Below are 14,272 nucleotides of genomic sequence, written 5' to 3' on the forward strand. Positions count from 1 at the left end.
GCTACAATCTGCCGATGCACCACAAGATGTCACTAATTCTTCATAAACTGGACCTTTAAGGAGGATGAGCTGATGAAGACATACAGTAAGTTTGGGCTGGTAAGTGACCCTAATGCTACGTTCCATTTGTAGTCGCAATTTTCCGAGGTCAGGATGTGTTCCTTCAACGGGAACGACCTCTGAACTTGAGTTAGGACTCCAAGCTGGCTGCCCCCATACAAACACTGCTACTTTTACTGTTAATAGCAATTCTGTTGTATTTGTTTCACATTATATAAATCGTACGCATAGTACAGTTAAATACAAATCTTAGTTTTCTCTTTTTATTTTGTGTTGTCTAATTGTTGTCAAATTTCCTTGTATGTTAATCACTTAAAATCACAATAAAACTGTTTATGATTCAATGCAATGGCAAGACATTCTGTTCTATTCAAATACGTTAAGAAATACACTAACACTTGTAATATACTTCATGATCGTACTTTAGTGCAACATCCATGTATCTGTGTACTTACTTTGTTATTTATATTTCTAGCAACATTTGCTTTTACCTACACTACATTTCCTCTATCTTTGTTAAAATTAGAAGAAGAGTTGATAATGGTCTGTATTTATATAGATGATCAAACCCATTCATGCTTTAACATGGGGTTAGGGTTAGAATAAGAATAAAGAATGAAGATATTTCTCGGCTCAGGGGAAACTGAGGTTGGGAAGCACAATTCTTCAAAAATACTACCCCTGTTCTAGTAATACAAAGCTAAATGCAAATTGGTGAAGTATTCCTTTACAGTAAGTGTCTTGCTCAAGGACACACTTGCAGAGCCATAAATTGAACCTTCAACCTTCCAGTTGAATCACAACTCGCCCTAGCACTGAGCTACCATGGCTAAATCATTATTCCACACTTTAAAAAAACAAAAACCTTTTACTTCTACCTTTGATACTTAAGTACAGTAAATGTCATATACTTTAAGTGACTTCTACCAAAGTCATTTTCTGGCAAGATACTTGTACTTATACTCAAGTAATGCTGTAAATTCACTATTGTATTTGTGAAACTTTTATTTTATTGGTGAACATGCTAAAGTGGCGATTTCCCCATTTTTGTTTTATACCTAGACCATATTAGACCAGGTCCAGATCAAAAACCACTAAGCCTAGACCTCTCAAATCTGGACTAAACTATCCTACAGTGGCTAAACATTCATTATAACACAGCCTCTGATTTGTGAAACCTTGAGTTTGGTCGGTTGAGTTAGTGTTGTCTTTCTTACACCTAAACACATCACATTGCCTTAGTGTTTGTCTGTGATTGTGGTGTTTAATAAAGCATTCCAAAAAAAAACAAAAAAACCCTCCTCGTGTTGAGCCAATAGGCTCGCGCCGCTGCGTCTCCTCCCGTCATGTCATGTGTCGCCGGCTAACATGGCCGCCGTGTAGCAGCTGAAAGTTCTTCCACAGGCTAACGAGTGTAGCTGCAAACATGTCGGCGCTGCTTCTGCTGAGGAAGTCTCTGAGCAGACTGTCGCCGGGAGTCACCCGGCAGGTGCTCAGCGGCCGCTATCACACCGAGAGAGGCGTGTACGGATACCGGCCCAAGCAGACCGACAGAGACCACCTGCTGGACAACGAGCGCATCATCGCACTGTACCAAGGTCAGTGTGGAAGATCGCGTGATATACGCTATTATTATTATCATCGCGGAGCTATCGCCATAAAACACACTCAGTCGTATAATCGGGATAATCATTGACAGTGTAGCTACAGCCAGCAAAGAGTCCTAGTGGTTTATTTGGAAGTGCTCCAACAGGAAGCCTGCGTCATATTTGAATTTCTTGTTGAAATATTAATCAGAAATATCATTTTAATACATTTGATTAGAGTTTTGGTATATTCAGGATTCAGGCTATCAACTAGGCATGGTAAGACTAACTTACAGACTTAATTATAAACTGAAGTCAAAGTTAATAATTTCCATTCACAACATTATTTGGGCAATTGTAAAAAAATGCTTGAAATATAGTAGTATTTTTTTATTTTGGAAACAAAAGGGGCGGGGCCTTTTGTCCATATTGTCATTTGTATGAGACTTTAAAGCTTTCAGAAGATGTGCACATGTTTGAACTGATACTAGTTAACTAAGTAGATACTTCATGATAATCCTGCATGGGAAAACCCAACAAAATAAACTTGTTGTGACTGTTTCTTGTTTTATTATATAAGATATAGATGTTTGCCTTTTTAATAATCAGCACAGTTCCTAGTTAATGGCCTGTTACATATGCATATTATTTGTATTAGTGCGGTGCAAACACACAATGTAGGTAGGCAATTTTGTGTACTTGTGTTTCATTTTATCAGATGTTGGGGAAGAAAGTGAATAAGGATAAACATGAGTTGCAATTAAAATCTGTGAACACTGTTGCCGATTTCTTTCCAGCTTATGTTTTAGAAGATAGAGTTCCCTTTAAGTCCCTTATTCTGTTTTTTTTCAAATTTGAGTTTCTCCTCTAGTGTTTGTTTTTTTACACACATAATACAATTACTGTTTGAACTTTCATTATGGAGAAGGAGGCCTTGTTTTGGTTGACTGACAGTGTCTTGTTGTTTGCTCTGTACTCATCAGATCATGCTCTTGCCCACGTGGTGGAGACGTACAGAGGACATGGACACAAGGCTGCTAAAATTAACCCCTTACAGCCCCACAAGCCTGTTGCTGACAGTGTCCCGGAGATCAACATGCTGAGTGGCACCGTAAGAGGACAGCTCAACACCTCGGGTAAATAATGGAGACGTATAGTACACCACAGTTACAGGATAATGACCGCATGTACACAATTTACATCCCAAATTTAATCTGGCTGTCTTCACTTGCTAAAGAAAAAAATGATAATAATATTTTATTTGTTTATTTGAAAATGGTTTGCTGTATTTATTTATTTTTTACTCCACTTTACTCCACGTTTTATATGTGTGATCATCCCTATGATTTAATAAGTAAAACGAAATACAATATTGTTATTAGCATATGTTCAAGGACCAAAAGTAAAAGAACATGTTCAGAAAAAGTTAAATGTCTGTTTATATTTCTTCTTTGCAAAGTGCCTGAGGAAATGTGCTTGTTATCACTCGATTATTGTTCCTATGACAGCAGCAGTGCTCACTTCTATTATCTTATTATCACATGTGGAGTTTGCTGCTTATTATATGTGTGTGTGTGTGTGTGTGTTTCTGTAGCTCTGCGGCACTTTGGAAAGGCGGAGGCTTCACTGGAAGAAGTTCAGGCCTACTTGGAGGAAACTTACTGTGGCCACCTGTCAGTGGAGACCAGCCAGCTGAGCACACTGGAGGAGAGGGAGTGGTTTTCTGACCGCTTTGAGGAGCTCAAGAAGATGCAATTCTCCACAGAGGAGAGGAAGCGGCTGGCCAAGATCATGCTCGAGTCTCAGGTAGATGCACAGAGGATGAGATAAAACCCCCAATATAATCTCTTATGATGTGTTTTTTGTGCGTCAATCCTTTCTTTTCTCTCTCACAACCTGTAGGAATTCGACCACTTCCTGGCCACCAAGTTTTCCACTGTGAAGCGTTATGGAGGAGAAGGGGCAGAGAGCATGATGGGCTTTTTCTTAGAGCTTTTCCACCAGTCGGCCCACAGTGGCGTCACTGACATCGTCATCGGAATGCCCCACAGAGGTCGACTGAACCTCCTCACAGGCCTGCTCATGTTCCCACCAGAGGTTTGACAGCCATTTTAATGAACAAAGACATGATTTATGCATTAATACAGACGGAGCATTGAGCATCTCTATGCACACAGAGCAGGGCACACGTCAGATAAGTAATTAGATTCAAATTAATTGATCCCACACGTGGGAAATCCACAAGTCCAATAACAATATTATAAACAATGGAGGAGGGATGAACAGGTGTGCAGAAACACATTTTTCTTCTTTCAGCTGCTCCCTCTCTAGGGCCACTAAAACAAAAATGTTAAACCTACTGTGTACATGTTTATATATATTTTAAATTGCACACATAATTAGTTGTGGAAGTGAGCAGAACAGGAGAAAAGTGTAGTGACACATAGAACTGAAACAATCGATTACTAAATTAATCGACAACTATTTTGATAATCGATTAATTGGTTTGAAGCTTTTTTCATTTCCGATTGCTTCTTTTCTTAATTTCTTTGCTCTGGATAACAAATAAATCATTAAAAGTTAATCATTTTGGTTTGTGGACAAAACAAGACATTTGAGAACATCCTCATTTCCAGGTTTGACGAACACCGATCAACATTTTGTAAGGATTTCTGATATTTTATGGACCGAACGATTCATCGAGAAAATAATCGACAGATTACTCGATAATGATCATAATCGTTTGTTGCAGCTCTAGTGACTCACAATTATTGCACATGTGTTTTGAGCAGAATATGACAGGCTGTGAGCAATGGCAACTGAGATGTAGTCTTTTTTTTCTTTTTAGTTACAGATTCTATTTTTGAGACGCCACCACAGTGTCATAACACATTAATGATCACCGAGGTTCAAAGTAAACCCAAGAGTCCCAGCTTAAATCTAAATTATAACACGCTCTTACTTACATTGTGATTGTCTATATTTGTGACTTAGATAAAGGTCAGGTTACATTTTATGACCGTTCATTTCCTCCCACTGTAAACAAGGACAGACGACTTTATTAATCCCTTTGGGAGGTTCCCTCTGGGAAATTAACAGCTCCAGCATCCACACACAGCACTGTTAAAAATAAAGAATAGAATAAAATAAGATAAGAATAAAAATAAAAATATAAAAATAAAAATAAAAATGAAAGTGACCCATGCTATATATATGTATGTATACCTACATACACACAACACATGTGTATATATATATATATATATATATATATATATATATATATATATATATATATATATATATACACATACATAGGTACACACACACCTAGAGTTACCCCGTAATGCCCAGGGTTTTATTGCACATGTCTATGGTTTTATTGCACATGTTATTATGTTATTGTTGTGGTTGTTGTTTGTTTAGTTCGTACCGGTTTTTTTTTTAGTTTGCCCTCCTCCCCCCCAGTGAGGAGTTGTACAGTTTCATGGCCCGGGGGACAAACGAGTCCCCCAGCCTGTTGGTCCTGTACTTTGGGAGGAGCAGCCTGTTGCTGAGGCTTCTGTGGCTCCTCTGCACGAGTTGCAGTTAAAATCCATGACCAATGTTTTCTTTCCAGCTCATGTTTCGGAAGATGCGTGGCCTCAGCGAGTTCCCTGACACCTCACCTGCAATCGGGGATGTTCTCTCTCACCTCACCTCCTCAGTGGAGTTGGATTTCGGAGCTGGACATCCTCTTCACGTCACCATGCTGCCCAACCCGTCTCACTTGGAGGCTATCAACCCGGTCGCCCAGGGCAAAACCCGAGCCAGACAGCAGCTCAGGAAAGAGGGGGACTATTCACCCGAAGACAGCGCTCAACCAGGGGACCAGGTCATCTGTCTACAGGTACTCCAGCTAATACACAGCAATTACAAGCCCTCCATACTTCAGGAGTTTATAATCACTGCTCACATGGTAAAATGACAAAGTTGGTACAACTGCAAAGCAAAAGGAAGAGTCACGTAAAGCTGTGAGATGTCAAAGACGCCCTGTGTGATCGTCCTCTCCTCCACAGGTCCATGGCGACGGCTCCTTCACTGGTCAAGGGATCGTTCCAGAAACTCTGACTATCTCAAATCTCCCACACTACAGAGTTGGTGGGAGCATCCACCTCATTGTGAACAACCAAGTGGGCTACACCACTCCATCAGAGAGGGGGAGGTCTTCTCTGTACTGTAGTGATGTTGGTCAGTGACACTCGAATAATGGTATCACGTGTGTGTGTGTGTGATTATTATTATTATTATTATTATGACACTGCAATAAAGATGTCATATTTACATCACAGGTAAGATGGTGAACTGCGCTGTGATCCATGTGAATGGAGATGATGCAGAGGAGGTGCTGCGAGCCACACGTCTCGCGGTGGAGTACCAGCGGCGCTACAGGAAGGATATAATCCTGGATCTGATCTGCTACCGCCAGTGGGGCCACAACGAGATGGACGAGCCTTTCTTCACCAACCCGGCCATGTACAAGATCATCCGGTCAGTTCCATTTGTTTGCTTTGCATTATAACACTGAATGAATCTCTGATAACAAGGTATTGTTCCTTCAAAAGGAACCAGGTGAGGTGATTCTAGCATCTAATCAGGACTGAGACAGTCACTGGAATGACCTGCGAGACCTTCATCGCTGTTTATATAAGACTTGTTAAGCTCTAGACCAAAGAAGATCGAGATCAAGTCTGGATCAAGTCAAGTTTAAGACATGACTTTTTCAGACATGAAAAAGTCATGTCGAGCCATCCCTAACTTTATTAACTGCTTCTTATACTTCAGTTAAATGTCCCATTTTTGCTTTCTCGCAGCTCCCGTAAGAGCGTCCCCGACTCCTACTCGGACCAGCTGATCGCAGAGGGTCTGATGACCGAGGCCGACCGCGACGACATCAAATCCAAACACTACGGCAAGCTTAACGACAAGCTGGCCAACATGACCGTGTACAGCCCGCCGCCCACCAACCTGCAGGGCCGCTGGGGAGACCTGGTCGAACCCCAGGCCAGAGTCACCACCTGGGATACAGGTGTCCCCGTTCCTCTGCTGCAGTTTGTCGGAGCGAAATCTGTGTCCGTCCCTGAAGAAATTCAGCTGCACAGTCACCTTGGAAAGACCCATGTACAGGTATGGACACAGTAGTCTCTTTTGTATCTTTTTGGCAGTCCTGTGTTGGTCTGAAGCAACAGCTTGTGGATTGTGTGAACTCAGGCTCGGCTGCATAAGTTAGAAGACGGCACCAAACTGGACTGGTCCACAGCGGAGGCCCTGGCTTTTGGCTCGCTCCTCTGCCAAGGTGAGGGCTCAGGCAGAAAAAACACATTTAATGCTGATCATGAGCTTGATTTGTTGATTTCAAATAGTTTTTCCCTCTCAGGCTTTAATATTCGAATCAGCGGACAGGATGTTGGGAGAGGCACGTTTAGTCAGCGCCACGCCATGGTGGTGTGTCAAGACACCAACGACATGTACATCCCTCTGAACAACATCAGTCCTGAGCAGACTGGCTTCCTGGAGGTAACGTTAGTTCTTCTGTATGACCTTAAATTGCCTTTATCTCCATCTGTTGCATCCTTATTATGTTTCATGCGTGCTCAGGTGTGTAACAGCCCCCTGTCTGAGGAGGCGGTGCTTGGGTTTGAATATGGTATGAGTATTGCACAGCCAAAGCTTCTTCCCATCTGGGAAGCTCAGTTTGGCGATTTCTTCAACGGAGCACAGATCATCTTTGACACCTTCATTTCAGGAGGTAACCCCTGACTATTCGTCAGCGTCTGCCATAAAACCTTTCTCACGTGATGTTAGATTTAGTGTTTCCGTCTCTTCGTATGTGACATTTTAAAACCATGTCTCCAGGTGAAGCTAAATGGCTGCTGCAGTGTGGGATGGTGATCCTGCTGCCTCATGGTTACGATGGTGCCGGACCCGAACACTCCTCTTGCCGCATGGAGCGCTTCCTCCAGGTCTGTGGGCGTGTAATGCTGCATCCATGTCATATCAACTTACCCATTTCAGGAAAAATGACCCCACACATGTTCTCTGTCTCTAAAATGCTCTTAAAAAAACTCTCTGCTGACATTGACATACATTTTATTTGGTTGATTATCTGACTTCTGCCTTTTTTAGGCTTTTTTGCAGACAGAAAATCAGTGCTAGACACTGTACAGGACCTTTTATACAGATTGGTCTCACAGCATCTGCTCTCTCTCCAAAACTGCCCTACGATTGGTAAAATATCCCACTCTAAACACACAATGCATCTAGAGATTGTTTTGTACCCAGGATGAATCAGAGACAGCCTTCTGACCTCTGCCTTGGTTTCACAGTGAACCCCTTTTTATTTTATTTTATTTTATTTTATTTTATTTTATTTTATTTTATTTTATTTTATTTTATTTTATTTTATTTTATTTTATAACCCTTGTGTATTTTTACACACAAGTGTTGTTCTCGCTCAGATCACTTGCTTTACCGTTTGGTTATCATGGAATTGTCGAACAGAATAAAATGGTTGTAGTGATCTCATGAAAGGACACAATTCTTTAAAGTGGACATATGCAAAATCAACTTTTTAATCATTTTTATACTTATATTTGGGACTCTGGAGGCCCTACCAGTCGCCAAAGTGTGGAAAAGGAATACTCAGTCCTTTTTTCGTGGTCCCCCTTAGTGTAAGTATAGGCGATAAAACACGCGATGTTGAATTCCCTGCGCATTATGACCAAAAGCATGTCACAGACATGTTCATTAGGACACCAGGGAACTATTTTAACTTGGAGAAATAGGGTATAATATGTCTCCTTTAACATTCACAAGTCATTAAATGGAGGAAAATCTGTAGCTGTGAGGTGTTTTTTTACTAACAACACTTGTTCACATGTCTCAAAACATCAGTCATGTGCTCAGGTGAACATTAACACAGGTTTTATTTGGTGTAATCATTCCTCATGTCCATACCGGCCTTTAAAATTCCTTTTATACTGAGCTGGACACATCAAACGTCTGTCTTCCAGAGTTTTTTGAAGGTAAAGAGCAGCTTCAGCAAAAATGTGCAGCTATCATTCCAGCCTATTTCCCTCTGTTTTTTTGAGTTAGGCTGCAGGAGTAAAATTGGAACAAGAAGAGATTAGTTTTACTAAAAAAGGCTGTTAACTGTGGACGATAACCTGCCCTGATTCCTCTAACCCAGTCGGCCTCGTTTTCAAAACATTTGCATTGCTTTTGCAGGAAAAAACACAGTTGCTCCTGATCACATTAACAGTGGCTCTGGTCAGGTCATGTAGGTTCAGGACAGTGAGCCATGCACTGTGATCGTGTTAAAATGTACTTTGTCAACCACTGTTTCTTACTTTTACCGTGACACCCCTAGTGAAGATCTCAATAAGACAACATGAACTGACATGTTTTGAATTAGGAAGAAGAACTGAGGAAACATGCACTAGCAGGCTTTAAAAAAAGACCACGGTAAAGACATTTACATAAAGACATTTTAGTCTGTGTCGTTCCTCCACTGTAGAAGAAGAGAGTGCAGCACAGAGCGTATTATTTACAGGAAACTTAAGAGCAAATCAATGGAGATAATGTGTCTTGATTGGGCACCAGACAGAAGACATCAGATGTCAGACTGTGTCCAAATGCATCCCCCTTATTCAATCACTCCCATCACTCTCTATATAATGCACTCTGCAGTTTGCTCTCACGTTAGCCGTGAATTGACATTTTAGACTCTTGAGTGTGTGTCGTCACCCCGGGATGAGCGGTCATACTTTCTTTTTTAATCTATAAAAAGCGATGCATGTTTTCTCATAGTTGGATTGAAGGCTATGCAAGCACAGGTTTTATTACTTGGATTTGAAAGTAAAATGCCGTACAAACACAATAATGCTGAAGCATACAACTAAACATTAACAGTCAGGTGTCATAAAAGATGAGTTTGGTCAGTTTGAGTCACATTTAGATCTGGAAAGCTGGCACGTCATCGAATGTTAGAGAACCTTTGACCATTGTCTCCAACATGTGTTATGGAGAACACCCAGGTTGATGTGGCCATTTCAGAAATGTCCGCTATTGACAAACAAACCTGTACATCATCATCTATAATCAGTCTCTGCTGCTGAATGTAATTAAATTCATATTCTTAACTGAATCTCCAGCAGCTTCTCCTTGGCTGTGTGTTGGTGTTTTGCACATGAGCTGCTGAAGTGCCAATGATATCCTAACTCGTCCCGTGTTTACTCCCCAGATGTGTGACAGTAAAGAGGACGGTGTGGACGATGACACCGTCAACATGTCTGTGGTTCACCCCACCACTCCCGCTCAGTATTTCCACCTGCTGAGGCGACAGATGATCCGAAACTTCCGAAAGCCTCTGATTGTGGCTGCACCCAAGATGCTGCTCAGGTTTTCTGTAAGCACTGTAGACAAGTTTTTAACATATTATCCTCCAACTTATTCACTTGAATAAAATAAAATACAAGGGAGTGATTTATGTTTTTCTTTTCACAGGGCGCAGTGTCCAGTCTGACTGAGCTGGCACCAGGAACGTCTTTTAAACCAGTTTTGGGTGATACTTCAGTCTCGGCACAGAGGTACACACATTTTCTGTGGGACATTGTGGGGTGGGGGGGGTCCAAGCTGCTGTCATCAGTGGAGTGCAGCTCGGAATTTTCTGTCTAAATCTAACCGAGCCCGAGTGAATAATGACCGACCCACTTCCTATATTTTTTTTGTCCAAGAAGCAATCTGAAACTGACACAGTTAAAGTAAGCTGAAGTTTATTTATTTATGGCTACAGCAAACAAAAATGTACTTTTGACACGACTGAACCCACCCTGAACAGGCTTGGGTCAGGGATCCATGCTCCAGTCGTTAGGTCAACAAAATAAAAATACTCGGCATACGACCCGCAGCAAATCCACTGAACAAGTAACACTGTGATAGTGGAACAATGCATGTTCTCTAAGATATTCAAAATTGCTGTGAAAAATGTCTGTAGTCCATACAGGATATTTCACCAAATAAGTGATGGCGACAAAATCGACCATGTTACAGAAAGAGATGGGTACATCTCAGTGTCCCCAGTGTAAATGACACGCATGCCCACTTTGCCTTGTTTTTCCTCTCAGTGTCCAGAGGGTGGTGCTGTGCTGTGGGAAGCATTACTATGCCCTGCTGAAACAGAGAGAAGCGTCGCCAGCAAACCAGAACACGGCGCTCATCCGCGTGGAGGAGCTGTGTCCGTTCCCTCTGGCGACTCTGCAGCAGGAGCTCAACAAGTATCCCAATGCTACAGGTACTGTAGTGTGTGTGTGTGTGACCCTGCACTGACCCACCAACTGACCAACTGACCAATCTCTCCTGTCTGCCTGTCAGACCTCCATCACACTCCTAACAGACAGTATATGCACCTTTACGCCAGCTTTTTCCATTTTGGTTATTAATTCCTTATGTTAAGGTTTGCTGCGACTGGAACATTCAGCCAGGGCTTTTTATTTTATGTTACGTTGGTGCATTTTTCTCCTGTAAACATGTCGATAAGGACCACTGACCATGAAGGACACTGTCAGCTGATGTTGAGCGTCATAGAATGTTATGAATGTTCATAAAAGCAGGTTTGTGAGTGAGTCACAGCGTAAGTTTAACTGCACTCACGAGTGTGTCAGGCTTTAATAAAAAGTCTGGCAGTCACCGCTGTCTTAATGTGAGTGGCCAGCACAGCGTGAGATAACCAGAAATGCATCAAAAACATCTAAAGTATGAGCTTCACGACTGTTTACCCACTAAATCCTCTGCGTGTGTGCGTTGTTAACTGTATTAGATGAACTGTTTCTCCCCCTGGTATCAGAATATCTGGGTATTGTATGGCACACAATTGGGAGAATAAGTAGGACTTTACTCTTCTAATGAACTGTAGAACATTTAGCAGAAGATGATGGACTTACAGGCAGTTTTCACACGAAGACCAAAATCCTGAATTCACCTCTTTAAGAACATCAGATTAGATTGTCATCAATAATAATAATAATAATAACTGGCAGCGCTCCAACTCCGTTACATACATTTTTAATCGGCCTGCTGATAGTTGACCAGATGATGAGTCATTGGTTTCATGAAATGTTAGAAATAATTCAGAGTTAAGTTCAAAGACCTCAGCGGGACGTGTATCATCACAGAGTGTTATTCTATGTTAAAATGAACTTAAAAGTCATTCTGGATTATTAGTTTTTATTTTTTTGGAACAAACCCTTTATTCCAGGTACCACTTGATCCGTTTGTTTCATTCCTGCATCTTCACATCGTATCATTCTCTGTTTTCGATCCTCCCACAGAGTTTATTTGGAGTCAGGAGGAGCCTCAGAACATGGGTCCCTGGTCTTTTGTGGCTCCCAGGTTTGAGAAGCAGCTGGCCCGCAAGGTGAGCAGCATGTGGAATTATTCAATCTATAATACATAGCCTAATGGATTGATATTAAGCTGCACCTGCTCCTCTGTCGTCCTCAGCTCCGGTTAGTGAGTCGGCCCGCGCTGCCTGCTCCTGCTGTCGGCATCGGGATCCTCCATCACCAGCAACAAGAGGCCATCCTCACTGCGACCTTCTCTTAAGGCTACAGCCACACTACTCTGTTTTCATTCAAAAACACACAAATTCTGCTCCGGATACATCAGCTGTTCACACGACCCCAGGTCTCTCCAGCCCCAAAAATGGAGAACTTTGAAATTGCAACTGGCTCCGTTTTTGTTTGAAAACGGAAACGGAGATTATTCAAAGTGATGACGCAGTTACCCGCATTCACTTCCTGGTTGGTTCTTATCAGCCACAAGTGGACTATCAACTGTAAACAAACAGGTCCACTTACACTTAATTACTCTTAAATCCTTGTTCTTCCATGTTACCGTTGCTGTTTCTCATTAGTAGTACTCGTTTTTAATCTGAAAGCTCGGTTTACAAATGAAAACGCAGTAGTACGGATGTAGCCAGCGACTTTAGCAGACTGGGAACCAGAAAAGGCCAGGCTTCAATACGACACTACATAAATTTCACTGTCATCTCTGGAAGCTGCTACACCTTCTGACAGCGTTGCTGGATTTGAAACAAATGGTTCAATCATTGAAAATGATTTTTATTGTACTATTATAGTCAAACATGGGTCTTGATTGTTATGTCTATGTGGGTTGAAGGTAAAGCCTGAACTGTTTACTTGGTTTTCTGGTAAGAGAACACTCATCTCATATTATGGTTCAGATCTGAATCAAGGCCTTGTCGTACAAAAGGATTTGGAGCCGATCGTTGTGTTCGTAGCACACAGGATTGTGTCAAGTTTAGTTCTCATTCGTTTATCCTGGTTAAATATGGTTTGGTTTGGTTTTGAACTAACACTAGCAATGTGAGTGTGTATGTATACACATTTTAAACAAACATGAATTGTTACCAGTGTTGTTAAATGTTTTTTCTCATGGTACACATTTGGGAGTCGTAATTGGTACCAATGCGTCTAACGCTTGGTTATTTTATTGGTTATTAAATCATGGTATGAACTTGAGCATAAGCCGGGACTGAACTCACGTTCATGGTACTGCATCAAAGGGCTAATGTAAATAATCAAAGTCACAAAATCAGATTTTTTTTCCAATAAATCTATTTTCACATCTGTGCGCTGTTCTTTCAGGAAATGTCAGTCATGCTTGTTCACTCACTTGTTAAGTAAAGTCATTTAATTATTCCCTAAATGTTAATTAACCTGGCTTTTGTCTGCAGTGGGTGTGGCTTCCACTTCCAGGTCAGGTGACTGCAGTTGATGGGGGTTTTAAGTCTTCAGCTTTGATTGACAGTGAGTGAGCATGTTCATTTCTTCTTCTACTTTATTGTGGCATTTCATTTGCTGACACTGCACCTTTTCCAATGTGATGTTATGATGTTTTACACTCAAAAAACAACCGAAAACACCTAAATCTCTGGTTTCCGTGGTACTTTGCTCTGTTGTGGGTTGTTTGTGATGTAATACTTGACTCACGGTGGGAAAAATGTGAAGGCAAACTCTTCTGGGAAGAGTCAGTCGCCTTTTTTTATTTTGTTCTGGCAGTGGGAATAAAGGTGTTGTGGTGAATTTTAAATCCAGGTGTGCTTTATAGAGGTGGTCTGAGTGAGTTGCTTTTCTCACAACTGCTTACATTTAGAACAGCACTGAACAATTAATCATTTTTAAATCGAATACGTGAAACAATGCAATTAGCACATTGCAAAGGCTCTAGTCAAGGGTTGTGGAGTGCCTTTGACCAAGGGTTATACATTAATGTCGCTGCAAGGTCCTTTTGTTCAAAGCCATTCATATCTTCAACTGTTCATCCTTGCATTACAATATGAATATAGAATACATCTATTACACGGTTAATATCGACCTAAAGCGTCACATGTTCACATGTGTCAAACACGGCAAAGACAATCCAGTCGAGACGCAAGACCACACACTTGGCGTTTAATCAAACAATTTCAGGCAGGAGATTCCGGGGTGATTGAACATGACTTCAGAATATAAACAGACATTGAGGCGGACTGTCGTGTCTGTGCGATGTTTTGTGCTGAGAAACAC

At 41.4% G+C, this 14,272-nt stretch overlaps 1 protein-coding gene across 1 annotated transcript; it reads left to right on the forward strand.

Annotated features, from left to right (window-relative positions):
- The first annotated feature begins 1,392 nt into the window (after nt 1-1,392).
- dhtkd1 (dehydrogenase E1 and transketolase domain containing 1) lies at nt 1,393-13,333 on the forward strand. Its single transcript, XM_058646194.1, has 17 exons — nt 1,393-1,658; nt 2,630-2,782; nt 3,241-3,452; nt 3,549-3,743; nt 5,266-5,535; nt 5,705-5,876; nt 5,978-6,176; nt 6,500-6,812; nt 6,897-6,981; nt 7,063-7,202; nt 7,284-7,434; nt 7,542-7,648; nt 9,928-10,092; nt 10,191-10,273; nt 10,811-10,977; nt 12,014-12,099; nt 12,186-13,333. The coding sequence occupies exons 1-17, from the start codon at nt 1,487-1,489 to the stop codon at nt 12,285-12,287; spliced, it is 2,772 nt and encodes a 923-aa protein (XP_058502177.1). The 5' UTR covers nt 1,393-1,486; the 3' UTR covers nt 12,288-13,333.
- Nucleotides 13,334-14,272: the final 939 nt, after the last annotated feature.

Source organism: Solea solea, chromosome 12, assembly GCF_958295425.1.
Source record: "Solea solea chromosome 12, fSolSol10.1, whole genome shotgun sequence".
Lineage (NCBI taxonomy): Eukaryota > Metazoa > Chordata > Actinopteri > Pleuronectiformes > Soleidae > Solea > Solea solea.